The 23,664-nt window shown below is 45.1% G+C and overlaps 1 protein-coding gene across 3 annotated transcripts in view; it reads right to left on the reverse strand.

Annotated features, from left to right (window-relative positions):
* The window catches only part of LOC114105519 (E3 ubiquitin-protein ligase RNF213-like), a 104,452-nt gene that overhangs the window by 64,427 nt on the left and 16,361 nt on the right, over window positions 1–23,664 (reverse strand). For all 3 annotated transcript variants that reach the window (XM_071601812.1, XM_071601813.1, XM_071601811.1), the window contains 9 exons: window positions 23,490–23,645; window positions 22,979–23,187; window positions 20,362–20,645; window positions 19,539–19,798; window positions 17,938–18,135; window positions 13,885–14,116; window positions 7,547–7,602; window positions 5,941–6,094; window positions 2,920–3,081 (listed from right to left, as the gene is read on the reverse strand). In XM_071601812.1, the coding sequence (XP_071457913.1) occupies window positions 2,920–3,081; window positions 5,941–6,094; window positions 7,547–7,602; window positions 13,885–14,116; window positions 17,938–18,135; window positions 19,539–19,798; window positions 20,362–20,645; window positions 22,979–23,187; window positions 23,490–23,645 (1,711 nt within the window). The remainder of the gene's footprint in view (window positions 1–2,919; window positions 3,082–5,940; window positions 6,095–7,546; window positions 7,603–13,884; window positions 14,117–17,937; window positions 18,136–19,538; window positions 19,799–20,361; window positions 20,646–22,978; window positions 23,188–23,489; window positions 23,646–23,664) is intronic.

Below are 23,664 nucleotides of genomic sequence, written 5' to 3' on the forward strand. Positions count from 1 at the left end.
AACCCAGTTGGCTCACAGTTTTCCCATGATTACAATGGTTTGGTTGGGACACTACTAAGCCAAGCCACGTAAAAATGTACTCAGTGTAGGTCAGGTGTGGCCAAACATCTGCACTTCCCACAGGTGCCCAGCCAAACACCTTGAGCCTGACCAAGCGGACCATGAAACCTGTTGGTGCCACCAGGGCTGACCAAGAGGTCGGTCCTTGGTTAAGGCTTATCTGCCAGATTTCTTCACTGTGAAAGTCATCTTTCCTCATCCATAAAGGCTTCTGCAATGGGACACTGGAAATCCTGTGACCTCCTGGCACCCCCACCAAGCTCAGGATTCCTGAGTGATACCTGCCTGCATCAGCTACTATACCTTGGTTACGGAGTGACAGTTTTCTATTGCAATTATTTCTTCTACATTTCTTAACTCCATTCTTCAATAGAAGAATGGAAAAGTTCCTTTTTCTCTTTTTTTTTCTGTAAGTATGTTTATCAATGAATTTTAATCCATTCCTATCACTTTGCCTTTTATGGGGCTGGGGTTGTGGCTCAGCGGTGGAGTGCTCGCCTAGCATGTGCAAGGCCCTGGGTTTGATCCTCACCACCACATAAAAATAAACAAATAAAATTAAGGTATTGTGTCCAACTACAACTGAAAAATAAATATTAAAAAAATAATAATCAAATTGTTCCAGATTCAGCTAATGTGAGCATCTTCAACGGTTTTCTTAAAAAAAATTGGAATAACTTTAGACTTGCAAAAATGCTGCAGAGATATCCCAGATAATTTCTATGTTCTCTTAACCCCATTTCTGCCATCATGAACATGACCACAACTCAGTTGTCAAAAGTGAAAAGCTAGCAATGACAGACCACCATGTCAACCACAGACTTCACATGGAGTCCCCCTGGCCATCTGAGGAGGAGTCTGGATCACCACATGCCTGCAGCCTCAGCATTTCCTGACGTTCCAGCACAAGGAGCTCTTGGCCCCCCTGTGCATCTCGCACTGACTCATGGAGGTGGTTCTTCTTCCAGGAACAGCATTGTGTGGTGGGAAACGGGAGTTAGAAGACATGATTGGGCCATGTGGGGTAGAACACGCCTGAAATCCCAGCTACTCAGGAAGCTGAGGCAGAAGGGTCACAAGTTCCAGGCCATCCTGGGCAACTTAGCAAGACTCTGCCTCAAAATAAAAAATAAAAAGGTCTGGGAAAGTTTATTTCCACCAGCCACCACCAGTGTAGCTCAGTGATAAAGTGCTCCTGGGTCAGTCCACAGTAGAAAGAAAGAAAGAAAGAAAAGAAAGAAAAGAAAGAAAGAAAGAGAGAGAGAAAGAGAGATAGAGAGAGGGGGGAAGAAAGGAAGGAAGGAAGGAAGGAAGGAAGGAAGAAAGAAAGAAAGAAAGAGAGAGAGAGAAAGAGAGATAGAGAGAGGGGGGAAGAAAGGAAGGAAGGAAGGAAGGAAGGAAGGAAGGAAGGAAGGAAGGAAGGAAGGAAGGAAGGGCATGTGGGTGTGCTCGGGTCCCAGGGCATCATTATTTCTGTAGGTGCTCATGGTCCCAGGGTGCCTTTGCCATAGGACTTTTGATGGACAGAGCTGGCAACTATCTAAAATCATGAGTTCCTGCTGCTATCTCTAGCTCCTTCCATACCACAGAGCTCTTGTCCCTCTTACTCCCTATCTCCATTTTCCTGACTTCCAACAATACCAACAGCATGTCCATCTCCCCAGACCTTGGTAACTTTACTTGTAAAACAGGAATAACAGCAGCAATCACCGCAGAGTAGATGTTTAATTAATTTCATTTTTTTTAATCATTAACTACTGCACTTAGAATCATTCTTTCTTGCTGGGCACAGTGACACATGCCTGTAATCTTAGTAGCGGAGGAGGCTGAGACAGAAGGATCATGAGTTCAAAGCCAGCCTCAGCAATGGCTAGGTGCTAAGCACTCAGTGAGACCCTGTCTCTAAATAAAACACAAAATAGGGCTGGGGATACGGCTCAGGGGTTGAGTGACACTGAGTTCAATCCCTGGTACCAAAAAAAAATCTTTCTTGTCAGTGGCTACACAGCTACCTGTCTCTCATGCTTAACACCTGGGGATTATACTACTTAGAATCCTGGAATAATATTTAATAATCCAATTGTGTTTTCCTGGGATTTCATTCTGTTGGTATAAAACTTCACAAAGCAGTTGGAAGAGGATTTTTTTTTTCCTTCATTAAAAAGAACAACCCTCTGGCCTGCAGCCACCCTTGTCCATACAGTTGGGGCACCCCTGCCTAACATCACAATGAGTCTTGCCACCAACTCTGTGTGAAGACCACAAGCAGGTTCCAGAGTCTCCCTGGAAAACTGTGGCTCAAGGGGGACAACCTTCCACTTCAAGGACAGGGAAAAGGCAACCAGTCTGGAGAGCAAGCCTGGGGTGGGCAGGACCTCCCACTCTAACTCCTCCCCCTGTAGCCCTCTAGGGACTCAGGCTCCTGGATCCCACTGGCTCTCAGCTGTCTTCTCCAGCACTGGGGTGACTATTGTGGAATCCTCCCCATGTCCTAGGTTTTGGAGGAGGAGTCCACTCTATCAAATGGCTTCACTCAGTTGCCAGCTAAAGGTGCTTCCTGTCATATTGACCTTCTGTTTCCAGTACCACACAGCTGGCTTACAGCCTCAGACCTGAAGCAGAGCCTGAAGGTCCTCCTGGCAACTCTGCCTCAGTGTGACTGCACCTCATCACACTGTACCATAGAGCCACTGACCCTCTGCCAGGTAAAGGGGGAATGTTCCTTCCTCAGAGTAGGGGCCAGGGCCCGAGGCAAGGTTCAGGATGGCATTGTTGGTCTGGTTCTTGGTGACAGGACACAACTGTGTGACTCCCCACTCTGTTGCCTGCAGAGGCTCTGCAACCTCAGGCAAAGCTCACCTGGATCTCCTCAGGGTAGGTGAAAAGGATAGTCGAACCCTTCCGGAACATTCTCTTTGCTAACACTGTGCACAGCCAGGATCTTGTGGTGGCCAGGACACCCTGGAGGAAAACTGTCAGGAAGCCCTTCTTGGCTGCGGCTCCCGGGTCCTCTGCCACGTCCTGTGGGCACATGAGAGAAGTTTTACCAGCTCTACTCTGCTGCTCCCCACACCTGAGCCACCTCCTAGCTCCATGCTTGTTGGAAGCCCATCTGACACAAGCACTGTCGTTTCCCCAGTACCCTGGGCTCCCATGAAAGGGGCAACATGGGAGAGGAGGGGAGAAGGTATGGGTGTTACAGGTCCCCAAGCTGACTCTGCCTCACCAAGAGCTTCCAGCAGCGGGGGTACACACAAGAGCCCTGTGCTTTCTCCAGATTGAGTGAGAAGAATGCACCCATGAGCAGAGAGCTTCCAGAGAACCCTGAACCAGTAGGTCATGCAAACTCCCAGCTCCCACTCTAGGGATGTGAAGCAGCACTCTGCTGGCCTGAAGGCCAGCCCAGTCCTCTCCCCATGGGCACTCTGCAGGGACAGCTACTTTCTGTCTCCTCCCCACCTCTACCACCACACCAACAGAACTACCCCCTTTCAGGTGACCCAACACTCCGGAGTCCTCTCTCTCTTTGCACTCCAGAGGTACCTGCCATGGAGCACATGCAACTCCAGAGGCCCTGAAGGCTGCACAGTGTGTGCTCTTACAGAGCTCCACAAAACCTGGGTCTGTTGACTCCTTCCCTCCTCGAGGCTCACAGAACCACCCTGGGGCCTCCATCTTGGCAAAGTGACAAGGTGGATGGCAGACGCCATTCCTGCTATAAGGAACCAACTAGAGTGGGAAAGATGACCCATTCAGACAGCAGGAAGAGCATGGTCCTCAGCCATAGTAAGTGCCAAGGTGGAGAAACTCAAAGAGCCCGGGAGGCATACCAACAACAGGAGAAGGGACTCGGGCTCCAAGCAGGTGACCAGAGCACAGGGCACAGGTAAGAGCAAGGCAGGACAGCACTGAGGTTTCTCAAAGGAAAATGAAACAGGGTACCCTTGTATGATGTCCCTGAATACCTTCCAGGACAATCTGGACACCCCAGCAGGGCATTTCCCTAGTGCTAAGCCTCAGACATTCCAAATCCAAAAGCGGCCCCAGCTATACACTGACCCATCCTTGTGGAGGTTCTGTGTTTGGGATTGGGGTCCCTGATGACTTCATGGCTGTGACATGCTTGTTGCCTGGGAAAGTTTCTGTGCAAAGACATAGGATGTCCGGTTGCTATGGTAATGCCCTCCACGCTACAGTCTTATCAGCTTCGACCTTAATCTTAGGCACATAACTCCTGGGAATAAAGGAATTTGTTTGCTTGATAACTACAATGTTTCACCAAGCTCTGGTGCTCCTGGATCTGCCCATCTTACAGTAATATCAGACAATGGACTTTCTTGAGAGCTGCACATAACTCCTGACATTGCATATTACAACTGTAAAATGTAACTGCAAAATAAGCAACCTTACTGATATGCTAAACAATAATGTAGTTATGGTACTAATGACCTAATGTGACTTACTGGTATGAATAAACGTGTCTGCTGGGAAAAAGTCCACTTTGCCACCTTCCCTGCCTCTGCACCTTATCTCTGTGTCTCCTCTTTATTATTATTTCTTTACACATCCTGGTGTCATCCAGGATTGAACAGAGGTAGTCAATAAATGAATTGCAGGAACAACCCTGAGGCTGAACAAACAGCAGTGCCCTGAACTGTGCTTTGACCTTCATGGCAGCCACCCAGCTGCTGACCACCTGACAAGAGGCTACCACATGCCCAGGCATGTCTTTGCTTTGGTCAATTTTAGCACAGCAAAATTTTGTTTTTGCAGAACAGGTAGAGTATTTCTGACCACAGATCTGGGACCCCAAAAAACAATGAGGACACTTCCTTCTGCAAAAAAGTAAACCCTAAATAACTGACAAACTTCTCAAGCACCATCTATTGGGAGCTGGCACCAATCTGGGATAGATGAAATAGTACCACTTGGGAGAAAGCAGACACCTTATCAATGATATTCATTCTTAGCCCCTATAATCCCAGAAGGATGAGGTAGGAGGATTCCAAATTCAAAGCCAGCCTCTGAAACTTAGCAAGGCCCTAAGAAACTTAGCAAGACACTGTCTTTAAATGAAATACAAAAAAAAAAATGGCTGGGGATATGGCTCAGTGATTAAACATCCCTGGGTTTCAACCCTAGTACTGGGGAAAAAAATCATTCTTAGAGTGTGTCTGTGGTATATTAAAGAAGAAAGGCTGAAAGAATAAGATGAAAATGTAGACTTGACCATCTCCATCCCTAACATTACAGTTTTGATGTGCAAAAACGTTTAAAAAAGAATTGCCCTGAGACACCACTCTCGACTACCCACAGCAGAAGTTCAGGACCCACAATGGAAAAGCTGCTCAGCAATGCAAAACTCCTGATGCAGCTGCAGGGACGCTGTCCTGAGACATGGGTGAGAGAACAGAGTGTGAAGGCCAGGGGCAGCCGAGCTCCAGTGGCAGGAATCAGAGTGAGGTTCCCTCTGGGTATGAGGGCGAGGATGACTACACGCTGAGGGGCACAGGGGCCTGAGCAGGGCAGCAGGACATGGGCTCTGCTGCCATGGTGTGTTGCTACATGAAGGGAAGAGTCTGGCAGGAAAGACAAGGCACAGACATGTGTTTTTGGGGGGTAAATGGGCTCTAGTTTTCTGTGAATAATAGAATCAGGAAAATGGAGGGGTCATCTTCTTGGCAAGGCCAGGGGCAAAGTGTGTAGTTTGCATACAATGGAACCCAGCATGTAGGAGATGCCAAATGAACACCTGACAACTTACTATACCACTCTGTCTCATCCAGGCATCCCAGAACTCCCACATTCCCTTCCAAATCGGGCTGCGTGGAATCCAGGACCTCTCCTGGGCATGACATTTCGTCCATAAATCCCACTCACCACTGGAGGTCTAAGTCTGATGACTCTGCAAATGACCTCAGCAGACAAGGCAGGAATCTCAAAAAACCTCAGGCATTTGGTGATCTTGCAGGCAGCTTGATGGAGCTTCAGGCACACAGTCAAGTAGGACTCTAACGAGATCTTCTCAAGAATCCTACCAACCAGGAGTCCAGAGAGCTCATTTAAGTCATTGGGAAATGAGAAAACAATACCAATTATTAATACCAGTCCCTTTCCTTTTAGATATACAAGTATGCCTGTACTCATAGATTCTCAGGAGGCTGAGGCAGGAGGATGGCCAAGTTCAAGGCCAGCATCAGCAAATTAGCAAGGCCATATCTCAAAATAAGAAATAAAAAGGGATGGGGACGTGCTTAGTGGTAGAATGGATTCAATCCCCAGTATCACAAATAAATTAATTACTTAAAATAAATGACCTACAAGTAAGGCATACCCCTCCAGGATATCATTAAATAGGTCTTAAAGCTGTGACTAAGATAAAAGGTAACACAGTCCTTTTGTCTTAGCTCAGCAGTTGAAACTCTATCAAAGCAAGTTAAAATATTTGTAAATATATTCCCTTATTCAAAAAATAGCAAGGGATGAATATTTCCAATATTAAAATATGAATAACTTAAGAAAAAAATCAGAGAGGTACAGGAGAGAGGGAGGGAGGGAGGGTGCTAGAAGAGGAGTATGCACTGCAGATAGAATTTCTTCCACCTGGTGTGACTGGGTTTCACATTTACTGACTGACAGCTTGGTGATATGAGAAAGAACCCTGCAAAGTCACAGGGGCTTGCCACACAGGGGAGCCCTGTGCTACGATCCACATCCAGACACCCCAGGGGCTCGGAGAAGGGAGAGCAGCAGTGCTGAGAGGCTCCAGGAACACCTAGGCCCCTGGTGCACATTACTGTTCTGCGTTTCACATGCTGTTCCTTCAGGTGGCAAAGGTCACACACAGGTGCAGGAGTAAATGATTCTGCAAGGCCACCTTTGAGTTTTGTTTTAAATGGGCCCAACTTTCAAAAACCATAGAACTAATTGTTAAAAAAAAATGCAGGACACATACATCTGCTCTATGACAATGATCATTTAAAAATATGTGAAAACAAGGCTGGGGATGTGGCTCAAGCGGTAGTGTGCTTGCCTGGCATGCGCGCGGCGCTGGGTTCGATCCTCAGCACCACATACAAATAAAATAAAGATGTTGTGTCTGCCGAAAACTGAAAAATAAATATTAAAAAATTCTCTCTCTCTCTCAAAAAAAAAAAAACAATGTGAAAACACAAAAGCCAAAAGGTTGGGTGGGAACAAAGCAAAATCTCAGCACCCAAGAGCTGTTATTTGCTTTTCTTTTTTGTAGTGCTGGGTACTGAACCCAGGCCTTGCATACACTAGGCAAGTGCTCAACCCCTAAGCTACATACACAGTCCTGCTCTTTTCCTTTAAGACAAAGAAAATGAAAAAACCCATATGGCTGGATTGGCAACTGCAAAGGACACTGGAGCACTTGCTGGTATACCACCTTCCCACTTTGACACAGGCAGCCCACACCACATAGGAGCCCACACAGGGGGACTGCACCAGCTGCTCTACTTACACATCCTGAAGGATGTCCACAAGGTGCATCAGCATTTTGAAAACATTCCCGACATGCTAAGGCAGGAAAGAGAAAGGGAAATATGAAAGGTCCAAGAAGGAAACAGCTGTTTGTGCCGAGAAGGGAGAAGGGCACAGGGACTTGTCCTGTTCTCCTTGCACACAAGCCTTCAAGAGCCAATCTTCATTTTCCACCTGTGAAATGCATGCTGTAAATTTAAGCCATTTTCTTTTTCTTTTTGTTGGGTGGGGTCCTTTTCTTTGTCTTTTCTTTTTTGAAACTGGGGATCAAACCCAGGGCTTCGCATATGTAAGGCAAGTGCTTTGCCACTGAGCTACATCCTAGCCCTTATACCATTTTCTTTTTTAAAAATTAACTTATTTATTCTAATTAGGTATATATGACAGCAGAATGTATTTTGATTCATTGTACACAGTTGCAGCACAACTTTTCATTTCTCTGGTTGTATATGATGTAGCATCATACCATATATACAGTCATACATGTACCTAAGGTAATGATGTCCATCTCATCCCACCATCTTTCCTGCCCCCATGCCTCCTCCCCTTCCCTCCCTCCCCTTTGCCCAAAGTTCTTCCATTTTTCCCATGTGACTCCTCCACCCCCAGCATTATGGATCAGCATCCGCTATTCAGAGAGAACATTCAGCCTTTGTTTTTTGGGGATTGGCTTACTTTGCTTGGCATGATATCCTCCAACTCCATTCATTTACCTTCAAATGCTATAATTTTATTATTTTTTAATGCCGAATAATATTCCATTGTGTATATATACCATAGTTTCTTTATCTATTCATCTATTGAAGGGTATTTAGGTTGATTACACAATTTAGCTATTGTGAACTGTGCTGCTATAAACATTGATGTGGCTGCGTCACTATAGTATGCTGATTTTAAATCCTTTGGGTATAGACCGAGGAGGTGGATAGCTGGGTCAAATGGTGGTTTCATTCCAAGTTTTCTAAGGAATCTCCATATTGCTTTCCAGATTGGTTGCACCAATTTGCAGTCCTACCACCAATGTATGAGTGTACATTTTCCCTCATATCGTCGTCAATACTTATTGTTGTCTGTATTCTTGATAACTGCCATTCTGACTGGAGTGAGATGAAATCTTAGTTTTGATTTGCACTTCTCTAATTACTAGAGATGTTGAACAATTTTCATATATTTGTTTATTACCGACTGTACATCTTCTTCTAAGAAGTGTCTGTTCAGCTCATTTATTGATTAGGTTGTTTGTATTTTTGGTGTTAAGTTTTTTGAGTTCTTTACATATCCTGGAGATTCATGCTCTATCTGACATGCATGTGGCAAAAATTTGCTCCCAAAGACTTCAACACACCTCTATCACCACTGGACAGATCTTCCAAACAAAAGTTGAATAAGGAATCTATAGAACTCAATAACACAATTAATAACCTAGACTTAATTGACATATATAGAATATACCACCCAACATCAAGCAGTTACACTTTTTTCTCAGCAGCACATGGATCCTTCTCAAAAATAGATCATATATTATGTCACAGGGAAACTCTTAGACAATATAAAGGAGTAGAGATAATACCATGCATCCTATCTGATCATAATGGAATGGAACTGAAAATCAACAATAAAAGAAGGAAGGAAAAAGAATACATCACTTGGAGAATGAACAATAGGTTACTGAATGATCAATGGGTTATAGAAGACATCAAGGAGGAAATTAAAAAATTCTTAGAGATTAATGAAAACACAGACACAACATATCGGAATCTATGGGACACATTGAAAGCAGTTCTAAGAGGAAAATTCATTGCTTGGAGTTCATTCCTTAAAAAAAGAAAAAACCAACAAATAAATGATCTCATACTTCATCTCAAAATCCTAGAAAAAGAAGAGCAAAACAACAGCAAAAGAAGTAGAAGGCAAGAAATAATTAAAATCAGAGCTGAAATTAATGAAATCGAAACAAAAGAAACAATTGAAAAAATTGACAAAACTAAAAGTTGGTTCTTTGAAAAAATAAACAAAATCGACAGACCCTTAGCCATGCTAGCGAAGAGAAGAAGAGAGAGAACTCAAATTACTAACATACGGGATGAAAGAGGCAATATCACAACAGACACTTCAGAAATACAGAAGATAATCAAAAATTATTTTGAATCCTTATACTCCAATAAATTAGAAGATAGTGAAGGCATAGATAAATTTCTTAAGTCATATGATCTGCCCAGATTGAGTCAGGAGGATATAGACAACCTAAACAGACCAATATCAATTGAGGAAATAGAAGAAACCATCAAAAGACTACCAACTAAGAAAAGCCCAGGACCGGATGGGTATACAGCAGAGTTTTACAAAACCTTTAAAGAGGAACTAATACCAATACTTTTCAAGCTACTTCGGGAAATAGAAAAAGAGGGAGAACTTCCAAATTCATTCTACGAGGCCAACATCACCCTGATACCTAAACCAGACAAAGACACTTCAAAGAAAGAAAACTACAGACCAATATCTCTAATGAACCTAGATGCAAAAATCCTCAATAAAATTCTGGCCACTCGGATACAAAAACATATTAAAAAAATTGTGCACCATGATCAAGTAGGATTCATCCCTGGGATGCAAGGCTGGTTCAATATAAGGAAATCAATAAATGTTATTCACCACATCAATAGACTTAAAAATAAGAACCATATGATCATCTCGATAGATGCGGAAAAAGCATTCGACAAAGTACAGCATCCCTTTATGTTCAAAACTCTAGAAAAACTAGGGATAACAGGAACATACCTCAATATTGTAAAAGCAATCTATGCTAAGCCTCAGGCTAGCATCATTCTGAATGGAGAAAAATTGAAGGCATTCCCTCTAAAATCTGGAACAAGACAGGGATGCCCTCTCTCACCACTTCTGTTCAACATAGTTCTCGAAACACTGGCCAGAGCAATTAGACAGACGAAAGAAATTAAAGGCATCAAAATAGGAAAAGAAGAACTTAAATTATCACTATTTGCAGATGACATGATTCTATACCTAGCAGACCCAAAAGGGTCTACAAAGAAACTATTAGAGCTAATAAATGAATTCAGCAAAGTCGCAGGATATAAAATCAACATGCATAAATCAAAGGCACTCCTGTATATCAGCGACAAATCCTCTGAAATGGAAATGAGGACAACCACTCCATTCACAATATCTTCAAAAAAAATAAAATACTTGGGAATCAACCTAACAAAAGAGGTGAAAGACTTATACAATGAAAACTACAGAACCCTAAAGAGAGAAATAGAAGAAGATCTTAGAAGATGGAAAAATATACCCTGTTCATGGATAGGCAGAACTAACATCATCAAAATGGCGATATTACCAAAAGTTCTCTATAGGTTTAATGCAATGCCAATCAAAATCCCAACGGCATTTCTTGTAGAAATAGAGAAAGCAATCATGAAATTCATATGGAAAAATAAAAGACCCAGAATAGCAAAAACAATGCTAAGCAGGAAGTGTGAATCAGGCGGTACAGCGATACCAGACTTCAAACTATACTACAGAGCAATAGTAACAAAAACAGCATGGTACTGGTACCAAAACAGGCGGGTGGACCAATGGTACAGAATAGAGGACACAGAAACCAATCCACAAAACTACAACTACCTTATATTTGATAAAGGGGCTAAAAGCATGCAATGGAGGAAGGATAGCATCTTCAACAAATGGTGCTGGGAAAACTGGAAATCCATATGCAACAAAATGAAACTGAATCCCTTTCTCTCGCCATGCACAAAAGTTAATTCAAAATGGATCAAGGAGCTTGATATCAAATCAGAGACACGCCGTCTGATAGAAGAAAAAGTTGGCTACAATCTACATACTGTGGGGTCGGGCTCCAAATTCCTCAATAGGACACCCATAGCACAAAAGTTAATAACTAGAATCAACAAATGGGACTTACTCAAACTAAAAAGTTTTTTCTCAGCAAGAGAAACAATAAGAGAGGTAAATAGAGAGCCTACATCCTGGGAACAAATCTTTACTCCTCACACTTCAGATAGAGCCCTAATATCCAGAGTATACAAAGAACTCAAAAAATTAGACAATAAGAGAACAAACAACCCAATCAACAAATGGGCCAAGGACCTGAACAGACACTTCTCAGAGGAGGACATACAATCAATCAACAAGTACATGGAAAAATGCTCACCATCTCTAGCAGTCAGAGAAATGCAAATCAAAACCACCCTAAGATACCATCTCACTCCAGTTAGATTGGCAGCCATTATGAAGTCAAACAACAACAAGTGCTGGCGAGGATGTGGGGAAAAGGGTACACTTGTACATTGCTGGTGGGACTGCAAATTGGTGCAGCCAATTTGGAAAGCAGTATGGAGATTTCTTGGAAAGCTGGGAATGGAGCCACCATTTGACCCAGCTATTCCCCTTCTTGGTCTATTCCCTAAAGACCTAAAAAGAGCATGCTACAGGGACACTGCTACATCGATGTTCATAGCAGCACAATTCACAATAGCTAGACTGTGGAACCAACCTAGATGCCCTTCAATGGATGAATGGATAAAAAAAATGTGGCATTTATACACAATGGAGTATTACTCTGCATTAAAAAATGACAAAATCATAGAATTTACAGGGAAATGGATGGCATTAGAGCAGATTATGCTAAGTGAAGCTAGCCAATCCCTAAAAAACAAATGCCAAATGTCTTCTTTGATATAAGGAGAGTAACTAAGAACAGAGTAGGGTCGAAGAGCATGAGAAGAAGATTAACATTAAGCAGGGATGAGAGGTGGGAGGGAAAGGGAGAGAGAAGGGAAAATGCATGGAAATGGAAGGAGACCCTCAGAGTTATACAAAAGTACATACAAGAGGAAGTGAGGGGAAGGGGAAAAATAATACAAGGGGGACAAACGAATGTCAGTAGAGGGGGCAGAGAGAGAAGAGGGGAGGGGAGGGGAGGGGAGGGGGGATAGTAGAGGATAGGAAAGGCAGCAAAATACAACAGACACTAGTATGGCAATATGTAAATCAATGGATGTGCAACTGATGTGATTCTGCAATCTGTATATGGGGTAAAAATGGGAGCTCATAACCCACTTGAATCAAATTGTGAAATATGATATATCAAGAACTATGTAATGTTTTGAACAGCCAACAATAAAAAATTAAAAAAAAAAAAAAAAAATTTGCTCCCAAAACGTAGGCTTTGTTCACCTCACTAATTGTTTCTTTTGCTGAGAAGAAGCTTTTTAATTTGAATCCATCCCATTTATTGATTCTTGATTTTGTAATTTATGCTTTAGAGGTCTTATTAAGGAAATCAGGGCCTAATCTGATGTGATGAAGATTTGGGCCTACTCCTTCCTCTATTAGGTGCAGGGTCTCTGGTCTAATTCCTAGGTTCTTGATCCACTTTGAGTTGAGTTTTGTGCATGGTGAGAGATAGGGATTTAATTTCATTTTGTTGCATATGGATTTCCAGTTTTCCCAGACCATTTGTTGAAGAGGCTATCTCTTCTCCAATGTTTGTTTTTGGTGCCTTGTCTAGTGTGAGATAACTATATTTATGTGGGTTTGTCTCTATGTCTTGTATTCTGTACCATCGGTCTACATGTCTATTTTGGTGTCAATATCTTGCTGATTTTGTTACTATGGCTTTGTGGTATAGTTTAAGGTCTGGTATTGTGATGCATCCTGCTTTACTTTTCTTACTAAGGATTGATTTGGCTATTCTGAGTTGCTTATTTTTCCAAATAAATTTCATTATTGCTTTTTCTATTTCTATGAGGAGAGACATAGGAATTTTAATTGGAATTGCATTCAATCTGTATACTGCTTTGGGTAATATGGCCATTTTGACAATATTAATTCTGCCTATCCAGGAGCATGGGAGATCTTCCCATCTTCTAAGGTCTTCTTCAATTTCTTTTTTTAGTGTTTTGTAGTTTTCATTGTTGAGGTCTTTCACCTCTTTTGTTAAACTGATTCCCAAGTCCTTATACCATTTTCTTTACCTCAAAAAGTATAAAAGGAAAGACAGCAACTATGAAACATGTGACGTTAACAGCACCTTCTAACAGTCATAAATAACAAATGGCTACTGTTGTCTTGTGCTCTATTTACTAAACCAGAATCTACTCTGGGAATTCAAACTTTAACCCTAAGAAATAATGACTTCTTATTTCAGCAATTCTCTGACTATTTCTCAGCACTTCCCCCAACTTCCCTTCAGGACAGAAGACCCACAAGCATTCAATGTTCAGTTTGTAACCCGCTTTTACTAAGCAAGGACCTGACACCCAATTCCCAACCACAAACCTCCAAGAGATCTTCTGAGATCTTTGAGATCTTCTGAAGCCGTTGCAGCCTGTAGTGAGTCCCTAGAAAACAGTCCAGGACCCGAGCAGGCATGAGACTCAAGTATTCAGTGGAGTTTTTCATATAGGGAACCAGGCTTCCCAGAGGCAGCAAACTGAACCAGGATCGAAAGAGATAATCATCCATATACAGCAACTGCTTCCTGCTCTCCATGAAGTCAAGAAACTGGCTCCTGAATGAAGAAACCGGGACAGAGACCAGGGCAGCAGTGAGAGCACTGAACAGACTCAAGACAAGGAAAAGCAAAGCTGGGAAGGTCCACAAAGCTCAGATTTTAAAGATGATATCAATGCATCATGGAACCAGACATACAGAGTGAATCAAATGAAAACTGAAAAAATAGCCAAGTGTGTGGCACACCTGTGATCCCAGCAACTCAGGAGGCTGAGGCAGGAGGATCACAAGTTCAAAGCTACCCTCAGCAACTTAGTGAGGCTTGTCTCAAAAAGTAATTAAAAAGGAGTTAGGGATGTGGCTCAGTGGTTGAGCACCCTTGATTTTCAATCCTTGACACCAATAAATAAATAAATAAACAAACAAACAAACAAATGAAAATAATTTCTATTTAGCTTTCATTTCAAAAGTTTCCAAAAATAGAGAGGAGATGAGAACGACTGAGCTCACTGCCTTCATCCCTAAAGACGGCACCTGGCTCCCAGTGGACAGGGAGGGCAAGGGGACAGGGCACTCCACACATGGCAGTTATCTGTGTGTGGAAATGAGTACAAAGCTGCTTTCATGTTTAATTCAGATTTATTTTAAGTTTTATACTCTTCTCTTAAATTGGATTTAAAAATTTTTTTGTGTGGTGTTGAGGAGGCAACCCAGGGCCTTGCCCATGCTAGGCAGGCCTCTGCCACCGAGTGCAGCCAGCCTCCTACAATTTTTCTTGTGTAGGTTGCGCTTTCCATGTCTTCTCTGAAGAACCTTTCCTCACTCCAAGATGAGGTAATTTAGAAGCAGCATGCCGTTAACACATCCAGGCATGTAAGGATTTTCCACCTGTTCAGCTGTGGTTAGGAACCTTGGACTACAGCACCTTCAAGGTACTGAGAGTGGTCCAGCTCAGAATGCAGCCTGTCTTGTTGAATGTGCCCACAGGCACATCTGAAAAAGGCATGTGGCCTGCCGTGCAGGGCACTGAAGCCCCTGGGGGCTACCTGGGTTTGGCTGGTCTACAGCTTTCTCCCCAATGTCCATACCATATTTATTCTCCTGCCATTTGCTCCACAGAGGTATGGATCTGCCTGCTCCTCCTCTTAGGCTCTTGGTGTGGGATTGGATTTGATTCTCCACACTGCGGGTTTGTCATACTTTAAACCTTTGTTCTCCATTCCTCTGTGAATCCTGCTCTGACTATTTTATTTTTTATGGTGTTGAAGATGGGACCCACGACCCCAGCCAAGCTAGATAAGTGCTCTGTCACTAATCCCCAGCCCCAGCCCCTGCCCCAGCCCTGTTCTGGCTTTTACATATTGCTTAGTATTCCAATTTATCATTTATTTAGCTTGGAGTTTTGCATCTCTGAGTCCACTTTCTCCTGCTCAAGCACAGTTCTCAGTGGGGGCAGGGGTGTTCAAGCTCCCACTACCAACCAGGGGGCCCTGGCAATACCAGGAAACACAAATGCCTCTAAGAACTGGGGAGGGGGCAAGACCAGCAGCACCTTCCAGGTGGGGGCCAGGTACACTGCTCGACATCCTACAGTACACAGGAAGGCCTCCACCACACAGAATGGCATGGTCCCCAAAATATAACAGTGCTAACTTCAGGAAATCATGCCTGGAATTACTTTAGATAGTGGTTTTTAAAAGTTAATTATTGCTATTATGATTTTTTTTTTGTAATGGGGAGTGAACCTAGGGGCACTGCACAACTGAGCCACATCCAAGGCCCTTTCTTAAATCTTATTTTGAGATTTAAAGTTGCTCAGGCTGGCCTTGAACTTGTGATCCACTTGACTTGGTTTCCCGAGTCTCTGGAACTTCAGGACTGTGCCACCACACCTGGCTTACCTGGCTTAAAAGTTATTTTTTTTAATGATAGTACGCTCAACCTGAATTTTACCATTTCAGCCATTCTCCAGTATATACAATGTGTCAATGACATCACATTGTCACACAACCAAACTCTAGAACTTTTTTCATCTTGCAAAACTGAAACTGTATCCTCATTAAAGACCAACTCCCCTCCCCCAGCCTCTGGCAAGCCACACTACTCTTTCTCTGAGTATGAAGATGCTAGGGACCTCAGGGGTGGAATCACATGCTAATTGTCCTTCTGAGGTCTGCTTTGGTGTTTTAGCTCAATGTCCTCAGCACAGGTCTGCACTGCAGCATGTGACTGAGCCTGCCTCCCTGCCAAGGCTGAGCACTCTGTACCAATGCCACCTCTCCCTCCTCCATTCACCCTTCCACAGTCCCCTGGACTCACTGAGTCTTTTCCCCAGCTGCCTTGGAGAAAGTCTTTCTGTGGTGCCCTGCAGCCTTGACTGTGCCAGATGTGAATGGCCTGCCCCTGTTCTGCCTGGAGACTGCAGGCTCTGTGAGATGGTGCTCTCTGTCCTGGGAAAATCAAGAACGATCCTCCCTTTTTCCTCTGGCCTCTTTCTCCTCTTTACTCACCTGGTTTTCACCCACAGACCTCAGAAGCTCTGTTCTTTTCTTTTCCCATCTGCAACTTCTCTGTGTGAGCATGACATTTCTATTGCCCAGTCCTCCAGTTCTCGGCCCCTTCCCCCTGCTGTCTCCAGGCTGCTGCTGAGCCATCAAGAAGAGTCTCCATCCCCACTCCAGGTGTTGTCTGTGGCCTTCCCACTCAGCTATTTTCTTAATACCTATGGTTTCCACTAATCTTCTGAAATTCCCCATCTGTTTGTGACAGATTGTCCACTTTTTCTGAAGGTCCTCTTCAATACTCCTCCCAGTTGTTCTTTTTTAAAAATATTTATATATTTATTTTTCAATTGTAGTTAGACCCAATACCTTTATTTTATTTATTTATTGTTATGTGATGCTGAGAATCAAACCCAGGGCCTCACATGTGCTAGGCGAGTGCTCTACAGCTGAGTCATAATCCCAGCCCCCTCATGGTTGTTCCAAACACCCTCCCTGAATCCCCCCACCCGGGCCGTGTATGTGTTTCACACCCTAATTCCTCCCGTGTGCAGCAGCTTCTTCTCAGGTCAGGAGTTATGAGGCAGAGTAGCTTTAGTGAGACTGGGTTCATGGAAACTTTCCATCTTTTGACCACAGGGCCACAGTACCCCTGGCAGAAGCCAGAATCTGAGCATCCATAGCAGCTGGTTCCTATCTCCCTCTTCAGACTTCAGCAAGCTCTATGCATCCACGTCTCGGGAACAGTGACTTTTCCAATTTTCAGTCCCTCTCCCCACTGGATGGCCATTGTCTTGTACATAGTGCAGGGCCCAGTGAGCCCATGGTCACTGTCTCTGTACTCTTGCCCACCAAGACTTCCACACTCTATGAGGCCTGAGCCTCCCACCCACGGGGAAGCGCACCACTCTCACCATCAGAGAGCAGACTGTGGAAGTCCTCTGCTTCTCCCAGGCAGTTCTCTGGCCTGAGCCTTAAGGCCAGCAAAAGGAGGATCTTGCTCTAAGCTCTACCAAAAATACACTCACCACCCCCAACTCCAGCCAAAAGGCAAGGTCAGAGGCCATGAACTTAAGGTTTGCAGTACTGGGGGTTGTGTCCTGGGACACACAGAGGTGCTAAGTGTCTGTCACACAAATGAGTAAATATACATTAATACAGTTATACAAGAAAGACTGCCCAGCGCAGTGGCCATCCCTGTGATCCCAGTTGATACAGAGACAGGAGGATCACAAGTTCAGGCCAGGCCAGGCAACTTAGCAAGACCTGTCTCAAAAATTGAAAATTTAAGAAAGGACTGGGGATGTAGCTCAGTGGCAAAGTGCTAAAGAATCATTATTCCAAGATGCGCTGATATAAATACAGCTTTACAACTTACTCATTTAGCCATTTTTCCTGAAACTGAAAGAAGGAGATTCCCTTGAGGCTAGCCCAGATGTCCTCAGGCTGGCTCACAAAGTCCTTTCTTGGAGGGGCCAGCTGCATACAGTAGTGTAGGACAGGGAGGATGCCCAGCCAGTCGACAACTCTTGCATTTATGCACCTCTGGCACAGGTTGACCAAGTACTCTTGCCATCTGGAAGGGAACCAAGACCTCATGTGAGCTGTGGTTGGCTGTGTCCGACCTGCTCTGAGGTCTGATGTCCCAGGAGGGAAAGGAAAGCTACTTGTATCCAGCAGAATCATTATTCCAAGGTATGGCACACCTAGACCGAGTCTCAGACCGGGAAACACAGGGAGACAAGAGGGAAAAGTGACCTGGCAGCACTGGGATTGATCCCAGTGCACCAAGACATCACGAATCCCAACAGACTCCCACTGGGGTCATATCCACCCACACCACACAGCTGAGGAATTGGGGCCCTCTGTTTCCAGCCAAGAAATTCACACAGGGCCTAGGATTTGAACCAGGTAGTCTGGCGATGATAGACCTAAACACAAAGCAAACTTAAAAAAAAAAACTGCGATTGAACCCAGGGACACTCTACCACTAAGCTACATCTCCAACCTTTTTTATTTTGAGACATGGCCTCTCTAAGTTGCTGAGACTATCCTTGAACTTGTGGTCCTCCTGTCTCAACTTCCTGAGTCTGAGGGATTACAGGCATGTGCTACTGTGCCCAGCTACAAAGCCACTTTTTAAAAGGAACAACACATGGTGTGTGTCCCACAGGTGCAGAAATAGACGCTTCTTCCTTCTCTCACACCCTCGCATAGCTGTTTGTAGATTTCCTAGCCACTGTCACCCTTTCACAGAGGGCACAGCAACTACCTGGGTCTTTAAAACTTAGGAAACCCACAGGTGCTAAGAGCTCAGAAAAGGCCACCTGATGTCACCCAAGCTCAATCCAAACAGAAGCAGAAGAGACCCTGATCCTCTGAGCACAGCAGCTCAGAAGAGGTCTCCTCAACCACATAAAAGGCCATGGCTAACCCAGCAGGGGCAGTGTGCTTCCAGAGCTACCAGCACAGGTGGAGCAGCAGGGACAGCATCCCTGTGGGTTCTGCAGCTTTCCTAGGTGACACCTGCAGGCAGGCCTGGGCCCCAGTGCTAAGGCGTGCTGAGTGGGCAGAGGAGGGGCCCCCAGGAGCACTCTGTCATGTACTTTATATTACTCATTTATTTTTTCCAGTTGGGGTTCCACTAAGTTGCCCAGGCTGGCCGTAAGCTTTTGGGCTCAAGCAACCCTCCTGCCTCAGCCTCCCAAGTAGCTGGGATGACAGTGCCGCCATGGTTCCTGGCCCTTTGAAGCTTTTTGAAGCCAAGGTATTCAGGAGAACACAGAATTTAACAAAACTAGCAATGACACACATGCCACGAAAGTGACAAGAGCAAGTGGTGACATGACTGCGGTTTTATTTTTCCCCGGTGTGTGCTCAGACTTTCTCTAACAAGCACTTATCTCTATAACCAGATAAAAATCATGATAAATGGCTATGAAACCTCTAACCAAGAAAAAAAAGGAACAACTAGGATACCTCTCAGATGTGCCCAGGATGTGGTGGAGTTCACTGTGTAGAACATCTGGAGAACAGGTGCTGGGGCAGAGGATGGAGCATAGTAAGGTCAAGTCACCTTCCGACAAGCAGAGTCTGGCATTTTCCACCAGGAAAAGGAGGACCAGGCCCATCCTCAGTCTGCTCCTCACAGGCCAGCCTTCAGGCAGGGCATCCCCACTCTTTCCTTTCAGAAACGGTTCAATCTGCTTTTTCAAACACTCCCACAGGTGTTCCTTCACCTGATGCAGGGGAAAGAAGAGGCACAGCCATGGAGTGTATGCCCTGGAGGCTGGAGAACCCTTGGGCAGGGGATCAAGGCCCTGAGGCAGGGGAGTTCTGGGGAGGGCCCCACCTCCCTCGCCTCCCCAACTCCCAGGCACACTGAGGTTCTGGGACAGCAGAAGCACATGATCAGTCCCAAACCCCGCAGTGAGGTGGGTCTGGGAGACCCCTGGATGCTCTTGAGAGCTCAATGTCGAACTCAGAGAGAGCACCATCTCTGTCTCCAAGCCACAGTGTGGCTGAAGGGGCAATGATGGACTCCAACCTTTCTTTCAACTCTGCCTAGGCCTTGAAAGAACTCAAGATCAGTGCTGGGAGTGAGGCTCAGAGGTACAATCAGGAGGAGGGATGTGGGGGCGAGGGATTCCCAAGAGGTGGAGCAGGAAAAGAAGGGATGGAAAGATCCTCCTGCCCCCTCTGCAGCTGCCCCAGTCAGTCACAGGGTCTCACTACCTGTAGTAGGTCAGGGGACCCTGCCCACCCACACCAGAGCTGCTGGTAACCGGGGGACATCTGATACCTCTTCCTCTCCGAGGCCCAGGCTATACCAGGGCTGTGCTTTCCCTTCGTAAATCATAGGCTCTTGGACAACATGATAAAACTGCCGGAACTGGGTGAAGAAGTTCTGCAGGTTGACGAGGTTCCAGGTCTGGAGGTTGCTAAAGATGCGGCCCAGCATGATTGCAGCTGCTAATTTCTTCTCCTTCACCAGCTCCTTCTTCATCTTATTAGTGAAGAGGTTCTGAAATTTCTGGAAGGCCCCAGGAGGCTTCATGCAAATTATGTCATCATATTGATGCCAGTCTATGGGTGACAGCAAGAAAAAAGTCACATTTAAGATCTCAAAACCCACCAACCCAAGGTACCACCTAGGAAGACAGAAACACAGGGGAGGAGCAGGCACAGTGGCACATGTAATGCCAGTGCCTTAGGAGTCTCAAGCAGGAGAATCACAAGTTAGAGGTCAGTTTCAGCAACTTAGGGAGGCCCTGTCTAAAAAATAAACAGAATTAGGGGAGCATAGTCAGAGGATAAAAGGAAGGAAGGAAAACAAGAGGACTCTGGAAAACTGAGGTGATCAGAACTCACTCCATCAGCTACCATGGCCATACCTCTAGAGACAGAAATCCTAGAAAACCCACAGTGATGAGCTTAAAACCAAGTCTCTGTTTAGCAATGCAGTTCAGCAAGCCTAGTAAAAGCTTTAAACATGACCATATGCAGGTTAAACATTTATAACTAAAGAAGGGGGCATGGGGTAATTAATGATGGTGGAATGTGGTGATCATTACTATCCAAAGTACATGTATGAAGACACGAATTGGTGTGAGTATACTATTTATATAGCCAGAGTTATGAAAAATTGTGTTCTCTATATATGTAATAAGAATTGTAATGCATTCTTCTGTCATAGATAAATTTAAAAAATTACACTAAAAAAATTTATACTAAAACTACATCTCTCACTAGCAACTGAGTCCTGTTCTGATAAATGACTTCAGGGTACATACTGGGAACAGCAACCCCCACCCCAAAGAGGATGGTGCAGATTACCCAGCAGACACAGAGCCACTAGCAGGTGCCCACTACAGGGAAAGGGCTGAATTCAAGTCTGCTCTGAGATCCACCTGCAAGAGACACAATTATAGATCTAGAAAACCCAGTGATGTTAACTGTAAAATAATTAGAAAACAAAAGTGGTTAGCCAAGCACCATGGTGCATGGCTGTACTCCAGGCAATTTAGGTGGCTGAAGCGGGAGAATCAAAATTTGAGGGTAGCCTGGGCAACTTAGCAAAACCTGATTTAAAATTTAAAAATGAATAAAAGAGCTGGGGATCTAGCTCAGGGTAGAGCGCTTGCCTAGCATGCACAGGCCCTGGGTTCCATCCCCAGCACTGTCAGAAAAAATAAAAAGAAAAAAGAAAGAAAGAAAAGAAAAAAAAAAAAAGACTGAAAACTTATAAGATGGACAGAGACACAATGATGGGCACAATGATGCCTGCCTGTAATCCTATGGACTCCAGAGGCAGAAGCAGGAAGACTGCAAGTTTGAGGCCAGTCTTAGCAACTTAGGAGGCCCTAAGCTACTTAGGGAGATCCCATCTTAAAATACAAAATAAAAAGGCCTGGGGACATGGCTCAGTGGTAAAGCACCCTTGGGTTCCAAACCCTGGTACCAAAAAAAGCCCTCTGTGTAGAAAGACACACACAAGTAGCAGTGAAATATTAAAACAGATGCTGAGCAGGACTCCTGAGGCCCAAAGCAGGCGCTGTGCACACTGCTGTCCCATTGGTTGGCCCTGCCACCGCAGCTCTACCCTGTCCCTGCCAGGTGACAGTTGGCCAGGGTTCATATGCTAATTCAGGCATGGCCTCCTCTGGAGCTGCTCCTGACCCTACTCCAGCCCCTCGCTTTGTGGGACTTGTCAGAGCAGAAACTCCATCTTTGCTTGTGGAATTATCTGATGAAATCCAGTCTGGACTCAAAGCTGAAGTCCTCAGAGTACACTATTGTTATTAAAAATTACGTGCATAGTCAGGTGTCCTGGTGCACCTGTAGCCACTCAAGAGGATGAGGCAGGGGGACCCCTGGAGCCCAGGTGCTTGAGGTCAACCCAGAAAACATTTTTTTTTTAAATCCTAGGCCCTGGGGGGAGCTGAGGACCTGGCTGGGTGCCCAGGCAGGCCTGGACAACCAGTAGCTGCAGACAGGGTCACAGACAAAGAGCTGCCAGAGGGCCTGAAGAGGGGCAGCGGGTTCTTTCCAAAGATTCAGCTGGTCGAATATGGAAGCCACCCAAGTGCCACCATATGTGACAAGGACAAATAACAGAGGCCCACAGGGAGGCTCTCAACACATTGTTCTGCTTCCGGTCACCACCTGGCTGCCTCCAGGAAGGGCTAGCCAACAACTCCCTGTTCCGTGCTTTGTCCCAAAATCTGCCCTGGACCCGGGGCCCACTCTGCCCACAGTCCCAACCCTTCCTCTGGCTTTGTCCTCTCTCCTTCCCACTTTCTCTATTGCATAACCACAGCAGGGGCAGCGCACAGCAGAGGACCCATGCAGACCAGGCAGTCTGCTCCGCAGAGCAGCACCCAGGCTAAGACACAGGTGCCACAGGAGAGGCCCTTTACCTCTGGAGCACAGGAGGGAGGACTTGACACACAGGCAGCGGTTCACGTGCTCGCCCGCCTTCTGCGACTGCTGGTAGATGTACTCGTACTCCACAGAGCTGCAGCTAAAGCCACGGTGAAGGACGTACTTGTAAGGAATGGCTCTATCCAGGCTCTGCCTGGGAATGACAACGCTGCCCTCGATGAGGGATCCGTACTCATGTAAGTCCCTGCAAATCAAAATATACCAGCCAGTGGCCAGTTATCTGGAAGTATTATCTCAGAAGATTTAGGTCTCAAATACCAAGAACACAGACCTAAAGCTATAAAGAACACTGACCAAGACAGCATGTCTAGAACAGGGCAGGGCTTTGTTTCCAGTTAGGACAGAAAAAAGAGCCATGGCAAAACGATACTAAGAAATGCATGCTGGGAGTATCAAACACACGCTCACCCAGGAAGCAGGGCCACCTCAGGGACTCATTGATCACCTCTAACACACATTGAAGGTGCTGGGGGACCCGGGACTCACGCAATGTAGTACATCTTGCAAGCATCACTCCCCTTGGGCTGTCCGAGCTCTTCTCCTCCCCTGATGAACACCGTGTGGAGCTTGGGGTCGAAGGTGACATGTTTGGGGATGATGGCATGGAAGTGCACAGTGATCCCCTCCTCGGGCTTCAGCCAGCTGGAAGAGGGAAGGAAGC

This window comes from Marmota flaviventris, chromosome 14, assembly GCF_047511675.1.
Source record: "Marmota flaviventris isolate mMarFla1 chromosome 14, mMarFla1.hap1, whole genome shotgun sequence".
NCBI lineage: Eukaryota > Metazoa > Chordata > Mammalia > Rodentia > Sciuridae > Marmota > Marmota flaviventris.